Source organism: Dendropsophus ebraccatus, chromosome 3 (genome assembly GCF_027789765.1).
Source record: "Dendropsophus ebraccatus isolate aDenEbr1 chromosome 3, aDenEbr1.pat, whole genome shotgun sequence".
NCBI lineage: Eukaryota > Metazoa > Chordata > Amphibia > Anura > Hylidae > Dendropsophus > Dendropsophus ebraccatus.
Genome location: NC_091456.1, coordinates 194,271,995 through 194,290,927, shown reverse-complemented (window position 1 = coordinate 194,290,927; position 18,933 = coordinate 194,271,995). Strand labels below are relative to the sequence as shown.

The 18,933-nt window shown below is 45.1% G+C and overlaps 1 protein-coding gene across 1 annotated transcript in view; it reads left to right on the top strand.

Annotated features, from left to right (window-relative positions):
• Positions 1–18,933, top strand: part of LOC138786730 (zinc finger protein 345-like) — a 24,724-nt gene extending 5,791 nt beyond the window's left edge. The window contains exons 2-4 of the mRNA XM_069963740.1: positions 11,032–11,308; positions 13,611–14,366; positions 16,716–18,933. Of these exons, the coding sequence (XP_069819841.1) occupies positions 11,245–11,308; positions 13,611–14,366; positions 16,716–17,770 (1,875 nt within the window). The 5' untranslated portion in view covers positions 11,032–11,244 and the 3' untranslated portion in view covers positions 17,771–18,933. The remainder of the gene's footprint in view (positions 1–11,031; positions 11,309–13,610; positions 14,367–16,715) is intronic.

Below are 18,933 nucleotides of genomic sequence, written 5' to 3'. Positions count from 1 at the left end.
AGTCACTACACTGATGTCGTCTCCTGTACCAGTCACTACACTGATGTCTCCTCCTCCTGTACCAGTCACTACACTGATGTCTCCTCCTGCACCAGTCACTACACTGATGTGTCCTCCTGTACCAGTCACTACACTGATGTCTCCTTCTCCTGTAACAGTCACTACACTGATGTCTCCTCCTCCTGTACCAGTCACTACACTGATGTCTCCCCCTGTACCAGTCACTACACTGATGTCTCCTCCTGTACCAGTCACTACACTGATGTCTCCCCCTGTACCAGTCACTACACTGATGTCTCCCCCTGTACCAGTCACTACACTGATGTCTCCTCCCCCTATACCAGTCACTACACTGATGTCTCCTCCTGTACCAGTCACTACACTGATGCCTCCCCCTGTACCAGTCACTACACTGATGTCTCCTCCCCCTATACCAGTCACTACACTGATGTCTCCTCCTGCACCAGTCACTACACTGATATCTCCTCCTGTACCAGTCACTACACTGATGTCTGCTCCTCCTGTACCAGTCACTACACTGATGTCTCCTCCTCCTGTACCAGTCACTTCACTGATGTCTCCTCCTCCTGTACCAGTCACTACACTGATATCTCCTCCTCCTGTACCAGTCACTACACTGATGTCTCCCCCTGTACCAGTCACTACACTGATATCTTCTCCTCCTGTACCAGTCACTACACTGATGCCTCCCCCTGTACCAGTCACTACACTGATGTCTCCTCCCCCTATACCAGTCACTACACTGATGTCTCCTCCTGCACCAGTCACTACACTGATATCTCCTCCTGTACCAGTCACTACACTGATGTCTGCTCCTCCTGTACCAGTCACTACACTGATGTCTCCTCCTCCTGTACCAGTCACTTCACTGATGTCTCCTCCTCCTGTACCAGTCACTGCACTGATATCTCCTCCTCCTGTACCAGTCACTACACTGATGTCTCCCCCTGTACCAGTCACTACACTGATATCTTCTCCTCATGTACCAGTCACTACACTGATGTTTCCTCCTCCTGTACCAGTCACTACACTGATGATGTCTCCTACTCCTATACCAGTCACTACACTGATGTCTCCTCCCCCTATACCAGTCACTACACTGATGTCTCCTCCTGCACCAGTCACTACACTGATATCTCCTCCTGTACCAGTCACTACACTGATGTCTGCTCCTCCTGTACCAGTCACTACACTGATGTCTCCTCCTCCTGTACCAGTCACTTCACTGATGTCTCCTCCTCCTGTACCAGTCACTACACTGATATCTCCTCCTCCTGTACCAGTCACTACACTGATGTCTCCCCCTGTACCAGTCACTACACTGATATCTTCTCCTCCTGTACCAGTCACTACACTGATGCCTCCCCCTGTACCAGTCACTACACTGATGTCTCCTCCCCCTATACCAGTCACTACACTGATGTCTCCTCCTGCACCAGTCACTACACTGATATCTCCTCCTGTACCAGTCACTACACTGATGTCTGCTCCTCCTGTACCAGTCACTACACTGATGTCTCCTCCTCCTGTACCAGTCACTTCACTGATGTCTCCTCCTCCTGTACCAGTCACTACACTGATATCTCCTCCTCCTGTACCAGTCACTACACTGATGTCTCCCCCTGTACCAGTCACTACACTGATATCTTCTCCTCATGTACCAGTCACTACACTGATGTTTCCTCCTCCTGTACCAGTCACTACACTGATGATGTCTCCTACTCCTATACCAGTCACTACACTGATGTCTCCTCCTCCTGTACCAGTCACTACACTGATGTCTCCTCCCACTGTACCAGTCACTACACTGATGTCTCCTCCTCCTGTACCAGTCACTACACTGATGTCTCCTCCTCCTGTACCAGTCACTACACTGATGTCTCCTCCTCCTGTACCAGTCACTACACTGATGTCTCTTCCTCCTGTACCAGTCACTACACTGATGTCTCCTTTTTCTGTACCAGTCACTACACTGATGTCTCCCCCTGTACCAGTCACTACACTGATGTCTCCTCCTCCTGTACCAGCCACTACACTGATGTCTCCCCCTGTACCAGTCACTACACTGATGTCTCCTCCTGTACCAGTCACTACACTGATGTCTCCCCCTGTACCAGTCACTACACTGATGTCTCCTCCTGTACCAGTCACTACACTGATGTCTCCCCCTGTACCAGTCACTACACTGATGTCTACCCCTGTACCAGTCACTACACTGATGTCTCCTCCCCCTATACCAGTCACTACACTGATGTCTCCTCCTGTACCAGTCACTACACTGATGCCTCCTCCTGTACCAGTCACTACACTGATGTCTCCTCCCCCTATACCAGTCACTACACTGATGTCTCCTCCTGTACCAGTCACTACACTGATGTCTCCTCCTGCACCAGTCACTACACTGATATCTCCTCCTGTACCAGTCACTACACTGATGTCTGCTCCTCCTGTACCAGTCACTACACTGATGTCTCCTCCTCCTGTACCAGTCACTACACTGATATCTCCTCCTCCTGTACCAGTCACTACACTGATGTCTCCCCCTGTACCAGTCACTACACTGATATCTTCTCCTCATGTAGCAGTCACTACACTGATGTTTCCTCCTCCTGTACCAGTCACTACACTGATGATGTCTCCTCCTCCTATACCAGTCACTACACAGATGTCTCCTCCTCCTCCTGTACCAGTCACTACACTGATGTCTCCTCCTCCTGTACCAGTCACTACACTGATGTCTCCTCCTCCTGTACCAGTCACTACACTGATGTCTCCTCCTCCTGTACCAGTCACTACACTGATGTCTCCTCCTTCTGTACCAGTCACTACACTGATGTCTCCCCCTGTACTAGTCACTACAGTCATGGCCAAAAGTTTTGAGAATGACACAAATATTATATTTTCACATGATCTGCCGCCCTCTGGTTTTTATGTGTATTTGTCAGATGTTTTTATCACATACAGAAATATAATTGCAATCATATTATGAGTAACAGAAACTTATACTGACAGTTAGAATGAGTTAATGCAGCAAGTCAATATTTGCAGTGTTGTCCCTTCTTCTTCAGGACCTCTGCAATTCTCCCCGGCTGCTCTCAATCAACTTCTGGACCAAATCCTGACTGATAGCAGTCCATTCTTGCCCAATCAATGCTTGCATTTTGTCAGAATTTGTTGGTTTTTGTTTGTCCACCCGTCTCTTGATGATTGACCACAAGTTCTCAATGGGATTAAGATCTGGGAAGTTTTTAGGCCATGGACCCAAAATCTCTGTTTTGTACCCTGAGCTATTTAGTTATCACCTTTGCTTTATGGCGAGGTGCTCCATTATGCTGGAAAAGGCATTGTTGATGGCCAAACTGCTCTAGGACGGTTGGGAGAAGTTGCTCTTGGAAGACATTCTGGTCCCATTCTTTATTCATGGCTGTTTTTAGGCAAGACTGTGAGAAAGCTAAATTCCTTGGCTGAGAAGCAACCCCACACATGAATGGTTTCAGGATGCCATTACAGTTGGCATGAGACAAGACTGGTGGTAGCGCTCACCTCGTCTTCTCCCAATAAGCTGTTTTCCAGATGTCCCAAACAATCGGAAAGGGGATTCATCAGAGAAAATGACTTTCCCCCAGTCCTCAGCAGTCCACTCCCTGGACCTTTTGCAGAATATCAGTCTGTCCCTGATGTTTTTTCTGGAGAGAAGTGGCTTTTTTGCTGCCCTCCTTGAGACCAGGCCTTGCTCCAAGAGTCTCCGCCTCACAGTGCACAGTGCAGATGCCCTCACACCTGCCTGCTGCCATTCCTGAGCAAGTTCTGCACTGCTGGTAGCCCCATCCCGCAGCTGAAACACTTATAAGAGACGGTCCTGGCACTTCCTGGTCTTTCTTGGGCGCCCTGGAACCTTTTTGGCAACAATGGAACCTCTCTCCTTGAAGTTTTTGATGATGTGATAGATTGTTGACTGAGGTTCAATCTTTCTAGCTGCGATACTCTTCCCTGTTAGGTCATTTTTGTGCAGTGCAATGATTACTGCACGTGTTTCTTTAGAGATAACCATAGTTAACAGAAGAGAAACAATGATGCCAAGCACCAGCCTCCTTTTAAAGTGTCCACTGGTGTCATTCTTACTTAATCATGACAGATTCATCTTCAGCCCTGTCCTCATCAACACCCACACCTGTATTAATGGAGCAATCAATGAAACAATGTTAGCTGGTCCTTTTAAGGCTGCAATGATGTTGAAATGTGTTTTGAGGGATAAAGTTCATTTTCTAGGCAAATATTGACTTTGTAAGTAATTGCTGTTAAGCTGATCACTCTGTATAACATTCTGGAATATATGCAAATTGCCATTTTAAAAACTGAAGCAGTAGACTTTGTAAAAATTAATATTTGTATCATTCTCAAAACTTTTGGCCATGACTGTATATTACACACATACAGCTCAGCTACAGCTACTTCTCCGCAGTATTTTGCACATTTGATTTCCCATGGGGCATTGTTCTGAGATTCACTGACTCTAAGAAACCTGATGTTGATCTCCCTGTGGTCAGCCATCATTCTTTTGTGTATAACACAGACGTGCACAGTGTCGGACTGGGGTACCTGCCACCCCCCCCCCCCACACACACACACACACATACAGAGACGTTAGTACAGAGACTTTGCATAGAGCTGTGTGTGTGACCCGCGCTGCTCGCACTCTGCCAGTCACTTATACAATCTTTTATGACCTGTTCTCTGTTTATAGTCTAGTCCTTGCTCTGGCTTCAAAAATCTGTCAGATAAATCTCTCTGTGTAAACACACCATAATACTTCCAGCTCCCTGAATTACGCCACTTAGCACAGTATACAGCAGCGTATACAGCCCAAGACGCCGCTCTATGCCACTGGTGAGACTGGATAACACTGGCAGATGATTGTTTTTTTTTTTCTTTTTCTAGTCTTAAAAAGGACTTTAATCCCTTAGCGACCCATGACGTATCTGATACGTCATGGTGCCGCTCAGGGTGTTCAGAGCGGGGTCCCGCCGACGCTGACACGTGCAGTCGGGCAGTGCCTCTATTAGCCGGCGCGGGTCCCGTTGCCGCGCCGGCTAATTAAGCCTCTAAGTGCAGCTGTCAAACCTGACAGCTGCACTTAGAGGCTTCAGACCTTACGTCCCTGGTGTCTAGTGGGACGGATCTCCCACGGGAGATCCGTTCTTCTGCCCGTGCCGGGCCTCAGCGTCGGAATGACGCTGATCCCAGCTCGGCAATAGATTGCTATGGCCTGCAGCAGGCCATAGTAATCTATGACCGATCTAATCGATCTTTGCTGTGTATATACACAGCATTGATCTCTATGAGAGATCAGTGCTATGTATATACAAGTCCCCCAGGGGGGCTTCTAGTTACAGTAAAAAAAAAAAGTAAAAAAGTGTTTTTATTAATAAAAAATCCCCTCCCCTAATAAAAGTCCAAATCACCCCCCTTTTCCCATTTTATAAATATAAATTAATAAATAAATAAACATATTTAGTATCGCCGCGCGCGTAATCGCCCGAACTATTAATTAATCACATTCCCGATCTCGCACGGTAAACGGCGTCAGCGCAAAAAAATTCCAAAGTGCAAAATTGCGCATTTTTGGTCGCATGAAATCCAGAAAAAATGTAATAAAAAACGATCAAAAAGTCGTATATGCGCAATCAAGGTACCGATAGAAAGAACACATCATGGCGCAAAAACTGACACCTCACACAGCCCCATAGACCCAAGGATAAAAGCGCTATAAGCCGGGGAATGGAGCGATTTTAAGGAACGTATATTTGTTAACAATGGTTTGAATTTTTTACAGGCCATCAGATACAATATAAGTTATACATGTTATATATCATAGTAATCGTAACGACTTGAGGAACATGCATAACAAGTCAGTTTTACCATAGGACGGACGGCGTAAATGCAAAACTCCCCGAAATCAAAACAAATTCGTTTTGTTTTCAATTTGACAGCGCAAATGATTTTTTTCCGGTTTCGCAGCATATGTTATGGAAAAATAATGCCTGTCATTGCAAAGTACAATTGGTTTCGGAAAAAATAAGCGCTCATATACGTCTCTAGGTGAAAAAATGCAAGCGCTATGGACTTTTAAACTTAAAATGGAATAAGCAAAAACGCAAAAACGAAAATAGGCTTTGACCTTAAGGGGTTAATATAGTTGTGGATATAACTGACAACTACTATCACCTATACACAGCTCTGCTCCACACACATCAAACACAGACAGCTCTGCTCCACACACATCACACACGCACGCACACACAGCTCTGCTCCGCACACATACACAGCTCTGCTCCACACACATCACACACAGACAGCTCTGCTGCATACACATCACACACACACACACAGCTCTGCTCCACACACATACACAGCTCTGCTCCACACACATCACACACACACACACACACACAGCTCTGCTGCATACACATCACTTCAGCTCATCCAGCACAGCAGAGTCCTGCATACACTGAGCAGCAGCCCCTGATCATGTGACTCCTCCTCCTCCATGTGACTGATCACATGACTGTGACATCATGGCAGGGCCTGTAAGTACACGCCCCTAGTCTCGACCTAGCATATATCCTTCAGGACTGGGCGGTATTAGGTATGAGGTGTTGTTGTTCCTTGTGTCGTTGCTGATCCCAGGAGGCCGATCTGTGCTGTTTCCTCTTCTCTCCTCTCATCTGGATGATATCATGTTTTCTTCTCTCTTTCCTGGGACATCATGTGACTGTTCACTGTGCCAGATCAATAAAGTTATATTATACTGGAGACCCCTGATATATGACATTGTCTCCTCCTCTTCCCCTCCAGGATCCTCTGCTGATATCTTCTATATAAGAGACCGACCCATCAACCATGGAGAGAGACAGAGACAAGATGGCCGAGAGGATAATAACCCTCACCCTACACATACTCTTCCTGCTTACTGGGGAGGTGAGGGATTCTGGGAGTGATGTCATCATGACATCATTCTTATCTATGGAATAACAGATGGATAGGACTGGAGAGGTGAGGGATTCTGGGAGTGATGTCATCATGACATCATTCTTATCTATGGAATAACAGATGGATAGGACTGGAGAGGTAAGGGATTCTGGGAGTGATGTCATCATGACCTCATTCTTATCTATGGAATAACAGATGGATAGGACTGGAGAGGTGAGGGATTCTGGGAGTGATGTCATCATGACATCATTCTTATCTATGGAATAACAGATGGATAGGACTGGGGAGGTGAGGGATTCTGGGAGTGATGTCATCATGACATCATTCTTATCTATGGAATAACAGATGGATAGGACTGGAGAGGTGAGGGATTCTGGGAGTGATGTCATTATGACATCATTCTTATCTATGGAATAACAGATGGATAGGACTGGAGAGGTGAGGGATTCTGGGAATGGGTGGAGTGATAGTAATGTGTCTCTCCATATACAGGATTACACAGTAGTGAAGAAGTCCTCTAGTGGGCGCTGTGGGGCCCCTGGGTGTGAAGGATGGGGAAGAACCCTGAGCCCAATCCCGGGGCCCCTGATACATGAGGAAATGGAGGAAGAGAAGATCCTAGAAGTCACCAACAAGATGGTGGAGCTGCTGAGTGGAGAGGTGAGACTGTGGCTGCTGGGAATGCTGGGACATTATACAGTAACACCACTGGAGGGGTGGGGGGGATGACTGTGTGATCATTGTGTGTGTCAGGTTCCTATAAGGTGTCAGGACGTGGCGGTCTATTTCTCCATGGAGGAGTGGGAGTATGTAGAAGGACACAAGGATCAGTACAAGGATGTGATGCCGGAGGACCCTGTGCAGTCGCTCTCAGGTTGGTCGGAGCAGTTGCTTCTTCTGATGTATTGCTCTGTTCTGTTTGCTGAGTTTTTGGTCTTGTTATAGTCAGACGTCTCTTTCAGTCTCTGTTGTCTTGGGACGGGTTCACACTACGGAATCCGTTGGAATTTTTTTTTTTTATTCTTTTTTTATCACAGCAAAATGGACAGATCATAGTGGGCACCCACCACAGTTGCGCATGAGATCCATTTTACATATAGAACTTTCAACATTCACAAGAATGGGTAAATGCTAACAGTATCAAATGTAAATAGAATGTCCATAACTGTCGGAGAAATGGCACCCGGGTGGGGGCACCAGCACTGTCCAGCATTTTCACCTTTTCGTAGTAAGAAAATACAAGTAAAATAAACAGAGAAAAAGGGAGAAGAAAGCGATAATAAGGTGGGGGATACAGGGGAGGGTGGGGGTTATAAGAAGGGGGAGGTAGAGTGACATGAACCTTTAGTGTCACCAACCTCAGTGCTTGTCCCATATGGGTATGTAGGATCAGTCCTTCAGGGTGTTGGGTTATTGGATCTCAGTCTCTATAGGCGTCTGTTTACTAAAACCTTGTCCAGGCAGACCAGATAGTATAATTTTTTTGTTTTTGGAGTGCAAGGTAGATGTAAGGTCTTCCATCTGCATCAGATTGTTCACTTTGGAGACCCACAAGGAGAGAGCTGGGGGAGAACGTTGTTTCCAACATAATGGAATACACGACCTGGCCGCCATTACTAGGAAGCTGAGTTAATAGTGTCTGTATGCTTCTTGAGTGATAGAGGATGAACAAGGCCGGATCCATCTGTACCGTAAGACCAGTGACCTTTTTGGTTCCCCTGTGACCTCTGCCAGAATTATCTAAGTGACGGACACTCCCACAACAGATGCGGGAACGTACTCTCTCCTTGCTCGCATCTCCAACAAGTGGGGTCGACTTGGGGTATGAGCTCGTGAAGTTTGGATGGGACTCTATACCAACTCGAGAGGAGTTTGTAACTAGCTTCTTGAAATTTGGAACTGATGGAGGACTTATGCATCAGATAGAAGATTCTAGATCTCTGGGCGTCTGTAAGAGAAAATCCCAAATCGGCTTCCCATTTTAAGATAAAGGCGGGAGGGGGCTCTGTGGGTGTATTCAGTAGTAGTCGGTACGTGAGAGAGAGGGTATGTCGAAGCGGTTCTGTGGCTGCACACAGTTGCTCAAAGTCGGTGAGTGGATTACAGTATAGCGAAGAAGAGGGCAATGACATTAAATAATGTCGTAGCTAGGCCCCCTCCAAGGTTCTAAGGTACAGGGGTCTGTCATGTCTGTGAGGGAGTCTGATGAAAGCCAGGTTTTGTCTGACAAAAAGTGCTGGCCGGGTTGTTGCTATCCAGTCTCGAAATACCTTCTCAGTCTGGGTGTCCCAATACAGGTGTCAGTTTTGATGTAAGCGGTATGTGATGTTGTCTAATCACCATATCTGAGCATGCTGTCAGCCCTGGGCCTATAGTGGGGGGGTATTTAATATCGCTGAAATGCCCTCTTGCTACCCATGCAATCTGTCGCAGTGGCGCTCCGACAAAAGATTGCTCGACGGCCACCTAAGGTTTCTTGCTGCTATTTCTACACCAGTCTACTACGTGTGACAGTTGGGTGGCCACGAAATATTTCCTGACGTCTGGCAAACCAATACCCCCCCCCATTCCTTAGATCAAATCCGCCAGAATTTATCCGCACGTATTCCGTCGTCTGAACCCACCCTTGTTCTGCGTTTGCTGTTTTCACTATATCTGAGCCATCAGACAGGACTACAACTCCCAGCAGGATTACTTTATTATCAGCTAATGACTAATGGTGAGTTGCTATTTGCTCCTGACATTCGGTGGGCGCTTGTATTACTTTTCTGTGAGGCTGATGATTGGTTCCACTATTCTGCCCTAAAATAAGTCCTGGGAGTATCAGAGTAGTATTTGCCATTTTTAGGACCCAGGAAAGACAACTGGTAAAGGTGAAGCCTGATTCTGCAATCTAGTGATCTGTCATTGTCATCAACCACATAACATCCATCTTATTCCTCTAATAACAGATGGAAATGGCCGGAGGGGAGAAAGATTCAATGAGCGGAAGATCCTACAACTCACCAACAAGATGATGGAGCTGCTGACTGGAGAGGTGAGGGATTCTGGGAGTGATGTCATCATGACATCATTCTTATCTATGGAATAACAGATGGATAGGACTGGGGAGGTGAGGGATTCTGGGAGTGATGTCATCATGACATCATTCTTATCTATGGAATAACAGATGGATAGGACTGGAGAGGTGAGGGATTCTGGGAGTGATGTCATCATGACATCATTCTTATCTATGGAATAACAGATGGATAGGACTGGGGAGGTGAGGGATTCGGGGAGTGATGTCATCATGACATCATTCTTATCTATGGAATAACAGATGGATAGGACTGGAGAGGTGAGGGATTCTGGGAATGGATGGAGTGATAGTAATGTGTCTCTCCATACACAGGATTACACAGTAGTGAAGAAGTCCTCTAGTGGGCGCTGTGGGGCCCCTGGGTGTGAAGGATGGGGAAGAACCCTGAGCCCAATCCCGGGGCCCCTGATACATGAGGAAATGGAGGAAGAGAAGATCCTAGAAGTCACCAACAAGATGGTGGAGCTGCTGAGTGGAGAGGTGAGACTGTGGCTGCTGGGAATGCTGGGACATTATACAGTAACACCACTGGAGGGGTGGGGGGGATGACTGTGTGATCATTGTGTGTGTCAGGTTCCTATAAGGTGTCAGGACGTGGCGGTCTATTTCTCCATGGAGGAGTGGGAGTATGTAGAAGGACACAAGGATCAGTACAAGGATGTGATGCTGGAGGATCAGCAGCCCCTCCCATCAGCAGGTAATAGACAGGACTATATACACACCTCCTCTCTGTATTATCTGGATGGAAAGAATGAATTCAGTCTCTGTATGTGTTCCCTCCAGTCAGATCCAGTAAGAGAACAGCACCAGAGAGATGTCCCTGTCCTCTTCTCCCACAGGATCAGGTAGATGGAGATGTTCCCTATGATCTGTACATCCCACCTGACTTCTCCTCCTGTCTGATGACTTTTACAATATTTCTCTCACATCTTATGAATCAGGGGGAAGATGGGAACAATATTAATTCTCCAGAGACAGATGTGAGTAGTGATGAGCAGTATAAGGAGGACATCACTACAGGAAAGAATTTGAACTATATTAATGATACAGACAGAACATCAGAAGAAGAAGAGACAGATGGCAGCAGTGATGAGCAGTATAAGGAGGACATCACTACAGGGAAGGATCTTAACTGTTTAAATGCTAAAGATATAATGGTAAAAGAAGAAGAGACAGATGACAGCATTGATGAGCAGAATATGAAGAACATTTCTACAGGTAATGGACAGTAATTCTTATGATCCACCACTTGGTTGTAGATAGATGAATATTATTTTAATGTATTTCATGAAATTTGAGCATCAAGTATATTTGTATAGTTCTGCCGTATCAGTCGTAGTCCGGGTGTGACGTCATGGTAAGTGTTGAAAAAGAATTGATAGAACACAAACTGGTTTTCGTCCAGATTTTATATCAGATTTTACTTGAATGTCGGCAAATGGAAACTTTTTGTGATATTTGGAAAAATCACATTCCTGCTCATTTGTGAAAATCAAGATAGTTAAGAAGAGCTCCTACCATGGGCCGAATATCAGACAAATGAACGCTTTGTTCAAATGAACCTTTGTTCTTTAGCTTTTTATTGTCATTGGTCTCCCCAGGATGTGCAGCTGATCATGAATTGAAGTTGCCTGGAATTTTAACCTTGTAAAGGCTCCACAGATAAGCGCAGATCCTTGTGATCAGCAGCGTTATCGGGAGCCTATTGGTCCATGTATAAGGGACCTTAGTGAGGGATAAGAATAGAATGTGAGAAGAGAATAGAGAGATTTGGAGTGATAGGAGTCAGTCTTAGTGGCCCGCTACTACTACTACTACTAAAACTGAAGCCTTCCAGCTGGATTTTTTGCATTTTCAGCATTTAGCATTTCCGTTCTGTCTGTTTCCCGGACGTACTGTATACTTCTTTTGTGCAGGACTCAAAAGCGTGAAAGACCATGATATGGGGTCGAAATCCTAATGTAAACTAAAGGCAGTATTACACGTCACGATAATGAGGGGGAAGCAAGTGCCAACTTGTCAGCTCGGCGTTCTCTTCTCCCTCTTTCCCCCATTCCCTGCCTGTACTATTATAACACACAGACATCAAGCGGGGAGCTGCAGGAGGGGCTGCCCGGGCGATCCTTACAGGACAACTTCGGCATCAGCAAAAAAAAAAAAAAACACTAACAAACTTAGACCCTATACTCACCATCCCTCCTAAGTCGATCGCCATTCAAAGATCCCGCTGGACGCGATCCCCGTCAACCCCGTCCGCATCTTCATCTTCTTCCTCACTTCCGGGTCCCAGGGCATGAATGAGAGTGAAAATGCTACCGATGCGCGTGCACACCGGCAGCCTTTTCATTGGCTGGATCGCATCACATGCTTCCAGATTACTCAACCAATCAGAGCTGAGCAAACTGGAAGCCATGTGATGCATTCCAGCCAATTATAAAGAAAGACGGCGTAGAAGAGGATGACCAGGCCCGCCCCCCCGCTTGTGACGACACTGTCACAAAATGGTGGCGGGATAAGAGTACGGGGTTGACAGTAAATGTGTAAGTGTGTTTTTTTTCCTTCCGGGGAGGGTCGTTCGGGGGGGGGGGGGGGTCGGAACGGCTCCAGGCAGGTGACTAACATACTTTACAAAGTTATATAACTTTGTAATGTGTGTTAGTTAAGGGGGAAAAAAACGCAATAGTTGCCATTTAAGGCCCTATTCCACGCAACGATTATCGGTCGTTATGGGCGATAATCATCGCGTGGAATAGATGGCAACGATCAGCCGACATCGTTCATGTCGGATGATCGTTGCAGTGGTTTGTCTTTCAAGCATGTTGAAAAAGAAATTACTGTGATAGCAGCGATCTGCTGTCGCCGCTCCACGGAATAGGAGTGGCGGTAGCAGACCCCCACTATCCCCTATGGGCTGCCCGGACGATCTAGTGATCACCCAGGCAGCCCCCCTGCATCTCCCCGCGGCAACTCACGGACTCACCCGCTCGCTGCCACTGCGTGTGATGACGCTGGCAGCGAGCGGTTTTAACATCTCCTATTACACTAAGCGATTAACGGGCGATTATCGGCCACGTATGGCCGATAATCGTTTTATGTGTAACTGTGACCTCAGCCTTAGAGGTCTATAGTGTGAAACATCCCATAAAGATCCAGACTACAGAGGCGTTGTTCTCATTCCCGGCATTCCACTCCTGTCCTTGAAGTAGAGCTCCGTATCGGGTCACCACGTGCTTGTTTGGTTTTGCCAGCGCGCTGCAATCACCATACGATACCTGCCCCCCCAGGTAATAAACGCAGGACGTACCAATAAAGAGACAGAAAGGTATAATAACCAGAAAATTCTCCCCATCTTCCCACCACTCCTATTTAATCTGATACGTTTCGTAAAGTCCGGCATGCGACAAACTCTGCGTTACTGATCTGTGATGATATACTACATATTGTGGTAGTACACCTGTACAATTCTCACGTATAAATCTCAATAATTTTTATATTAATTATTTTTTTTTATTATTGGCAGATAACTATAACAGGGGCTCAGAGGGACACCTGATGGCTGTAAAGTTTACAGCAGATGATCCTATCACACAAGATACATATGAAGAACATTCTATTACCCCAGATATACCCGCAGCCCCTCACAGCAAAGATCTGTCATCTCATCCTTCTATACAAGTCCTGTCTACTGATCCATCACAGACTGAGCAAAATAAAAGTCAAAAAAATCCCACAGAAGAGAAACCATTTTCATGCGCCGAGCATGGAAAATGTTTTTCTTTGAAAACAAATCTTGTTCAAAATCATAGAGTTCACACAGGGGAGAAGCCACATTCATGCCAAGAATGTGGGAAATGTTTTTATCAAAAATCTGAACTTGTTACACATCAGAGAATTCATACAGGAGAAAAGCCATTTTTATGCCAAGAATGTGGGAAATGTTTCTCCCAGAAATCAGATCTTTTAATACATCAAAAAACTCACACAGGGGAGAAACCATATTCATGCCCAGAATGTGGGATACGTTTTACATGGCAGACAAGTCTTTTTCAACATCGGAGAATTCACACAGGGGAGAAACCATATTCATGCCCAGAATGTGGGATACGTTTTACATGGCAGACAAGTCTTTTTCAACATCGGAGAATTCACACAGGGGAGAAGCCATTTCCTGCAGGGAAGGATCTGAACTGTTTAAATGCTACAGATATAATGGTAAAAGAAGAAGAAGAGACAGATGACAGCAGTCATGAGCAGTGTATGAAGAAAGTTTCTACAGGTAATGGACAGTAATTCTGATGATCCACCACTTGGTTGTAGATAGATGAATATTATTTTAATGTATTTCATGAAGTTTGAGCATCAAGTATATTTGTATAGTTCTGCTGTATCAGTCGTAGTCCGGGTGTAGCATCATGGTAAAGGCTAGAGGTTTGGGTGTCGAAAAAGAATTGATTGAACACAAACTGGTTTCCCTCCAGATTTTATATCAGATTTTACTTGAATGTCGGCAAACGGAAACCTTTTGTAAATTTTTGAAAAAAAATCACAAAATCAACATAGTAGAGGGAGAAGAGCTCCAACCATGGGCCGAATATCAGACAAATGAACGCTCCTAGGCAAGCTCATTCCCGATAAATGGACCATGAACCTTTGTTCTTTGGCTCAATTAATCTTTTTTATTGTCGTTGGTCGCAGATCTCCCCGTCTAAAGGGGATGTGCAGCTGATCATGAATTTAAAGAAGTCTGGTGAAAATTTTTATTAAAGTATTGTATTGCCCCCCAAAAGTTATACAAATCCCCAATATACACTTATTACGGGAAATGCTTATAAAGTGCTTTTTTTCCTGCACTTACTACTGCATCAAAGCTTCACTTCCTGGATAACATGGTGATGCCACTTCCTGGATAACATTGTGATGTCACTTCCTGGATAAAAATGGTGATGTCACTTCCTGAATAACATGGTGATGTCACTTCCTGGATAACACGGTGATGTCACTTCCTGGATAACATGGTGATGTCACTTCCTGGATAACATGGTGATGTCACTTCCTGGATAACATGGTGATGTCACTTCCTGGATAACATGGTGATGTCACTTCCTGGATAACATGGTGATGTCACATCCCGGATAACATGGTGATGTCACTTCCTGGATAACATGGTGATGTCACGACCCGACTCCCAGAGCTGTGCGGCTGTGGCTGCTGGAGAGGATGATGGCAGGGGGTTGCTCAGTGTCCCTCCAGTGCCCTGTGTCTCTCAGTGTCCCCCTGCCATCATCCTCTCCAGCAGCCACAGCCCGCACAGCACTGGGACATCTCCATGTTATCCAGGAAGTGACATCACCATGTTATCCAGGAAGTGACATCACCATGTTATCCAGGAAGTGACATGACCGTGTTATCCAGGAAGTGACATCACCATGTTATTCAGGAAGTGACATCACCATTTTTATCCAGGAAGTGACATCACAATGTTATCCAGGAAGTGGCATCACCATGTTATCCAGGAAGTGAAGCTTTGATGCAGTAGTAAGTGCAGGGAAAAAAGCACTTTATAAGCATTTCCAGTAATAAGTGTATATTGGGGATTTGTATAACTTTTGGGGGACAATAAAATACTTTAGTAAAAATTTTCGCCAGACTTCTCCTTTAAGTTGCCTGGAATTTTAACCTTGTAAAGGCTCCACAGATAAGCGCAGATCCTTGTGATCAGCAGCGTTATCGGGAGCTTGTTGGCCCATGTATAAGGACACTTAGTGAGAGATAAGAATAGAATGTGAGAAGAAAATAGAGAGATTTGGAGTGATGGGAGTCGGTCTTAGTGGCCCGCTACTACTACTACTAAAACTGAAACCTTTTTAGCTGGATTTATTGCATTTTGCATTTTCTCGGATGTATACTTCTTATGTGCAGGACTCAAAAGCATGACATGGGGTCAAAATCCTGATGTAAACTAAAGGCAGTATTACTCGTCACAATAATGAGAGGGAAGCAAGTGCCCAGGAGCTTGGGGAGGGGCTGCCCGGGCGATCCTTAGATCGTTTGGGCCGCCCATTGAAGTCAGCGGTGGTCTGCTATTACACAGAGCGACGAGCAGCAGACGTGCATGTCGGCTGATTGTGGTCTTTTAACATCTCCTATTACACTAAGCGGTTAACGGACGGTTATCAACCACGTACGGGCGATAATCGTTTTTGTGTAACTGTGACTTTCACACTATAGACCTCTAAGGCTAAACATCCCATAAAGATCCAGACTACAGAGGTGTTGTTCTCACTCCACTCCTGTCCTTGAAGTAGAGCTCCGTATCGGTAACACAGGTCACCACGTTCTTGTTTGGTTTTGCCAGCGCACTGCAATCACCATACAATACCTGCCACCCCCCAGCTAATAAACGCAGGACGTACCAATAAAGAGACCGAAAGGTGTAATCAGAAAATTCTCCCCATCTTCCCATCACTCCTATTTCATCTGATACGTTCCGTAAAGTCTGGCATGCGACAAACTCTGCGTTACTGATCTGTGATGATATACTACATATTGTGGTAGTACACCTGTACAATTCTCACGTATAAATCTGAATAATTTTTATATTAATAATTTTTTTTATTATTGGCAGATAACTATAACAGGGGCTCAGAGGGACACCTGATGGCTGTAAATTTTAAAGCAGAGAATCCTATCACACAAGATACATATGAAGAACATTCTATTACCCCAGATATACCCCCAGCCCCTCACAGCAAAGATCTGGCATCTCATCCTGTTATACAAGTCCCATCTACTGATCCGTCACAGACTGAGCAAAATAAAAGTAAAAAAAAAACATTTGTATGCGCCGAATGTGGAAAATGTTGTTCTTTGAAAACAAATCTTCTTCAACATCAAAGAGTTCATACAGGGGAGAAGCCATTTTCATGTCCAGAATGTAGGAAATGTTTTAGTTCAAAATCACATCTTGTTTACCATCAAAAAACTCACACAGGTGAGAAGCCACATTCATGCCAAGAATGTGGGAGATGTTTTTATCTAAAATCTGAACTTGTTATACATCAGAGAATTCATACAGGAGAAAAGCCATTTTTATGCCAAGAATGTGGGAAATGTTTCACTCGGAAATCAGATCTTGTAATACATCAAAAAATTCACACAGGGGAGAAACCACATTCATGCCCAGAATGTGGGAAATGTTATCGTTGGAAATCAAAACTTGTTGATCATCTAAGAGTTCACACAGGAGAGAAGCCATTTTCATGCCCAGAATGTGGGAAATGTTATCCTTGGAAATCAAAACTTGTTGAGCATCTAAGAGTTCACACAGGAGAGAAGCCATTTTCATGCCCAGAATGTGGGAAATGTTATCCTTCAAAATCAAAACTTGTTAAGCATCTAAGAGTTCACACAGGAGAGAAGCCATTTTCATGCCCAGAATGTGGGAAATGTTATCCTTGGAAATCAAAACTTGTTGAGCATCTAAGAGTTCACACAGGAGAGAAGCCATTTTCATGCCCAGAATGTGGGAAATGCTTTACATGGCAGACAAGTCTTTTTCAACATCGGAGAATTCACACAGGGGAGAAGCCATTTCGTTGTGCAGAATGTGGAAAATCTTTTGCACAGAAATCAGTTCTAGATGAACATCAACAAACTCACACAGGGCAAAAGCCATTTTAATGTGCAGAATGTGGAAAATCTTTCTCAAGGTATATCTCGTTAATCATCAGAAAATTCACGTCTGAGTCCGTCGTGAGAGCCCCCTGAACATCTGCCCGTACATCCTTCACAGCATACCTGGGAGTTGAAAGTTTTTCACCAGGACGGCTCTACGTCCACATTCACAAATTCTGAGGAATCAGCAGTTTCCCTCAAGGACTACCTGGGACAGGGATCACCGCGCTCATTGGCCGATTCACCAAGTCGGAATTTGCCCTCAACTGCTAGGAAGCGCTCGTCTTCTCTGTACGAGGGGGAACCCTTTCCACTTATCGTCGATTTCCTAAAACAGGGTGTTAGCCGTCCCGCTATAGATTAAGCATCTATCATCGGAAATCGTGTCCCCTTAACGGGGTTGGATATCTCTTTGAGACACTGATCCACATGTTGCCTTTGTTCGTTCGCCTGTCATTTATGTTGATGACATTTATGTCACATGGTCGGTTAAAAAGACATAAGACATATATCAGACTACTCGACGTTCTCATCTTTAAGGGCAGTTTCCTTAGTATTTTTCCTTACCCTAGCTCTTGCTCCCCACATCTTTAATCTACAGTTGTTCTGGTCTTCCTCTTCTTCAATTCCCCGTGATTCTTCCCTTTCCCTCTTCCCCCCTTACATTACATTTTCCTACCTCCCCTCCCCCCCCTTTTTTTTTTAGTTATGTCTTTCGGGGGCTCTACATGATGGATGAGGTTCTAGGTCCTTGTTATGATGTTACGTAAAGTTAGTTTTTTTCACATGGAAAAAAAGAGAAGTCCATAAGCCCAGAGGGAACCAAGAGTATCGTATGTTTAATTTACTCTTGGCCATGTCCATTTTTGTACTGATATGTACTTGTTTACATTATTGGGGTTGGGAGGGTAAAGGGTTGCTCACGGTCTTCTATTCCATTATGGTACGGGTCATTTCCTGGAACATGAAGGGGCTCCAACCCCCCTCACAAGAGAAATATGGTGTTACGCCACCTTAAAAAGCTAGCACCTGATGTGGTATTTCTCTAAGAATCTTGTATCGTAGAGGAGACGGCACTTCTGTGGTGGTGGTGCTCGTGGTGGGATGGCGTCCCAGACGTAGTAGAAGAGAAAATCCTGGCACTCACCAATTGAAGTTATGCTTGTTTA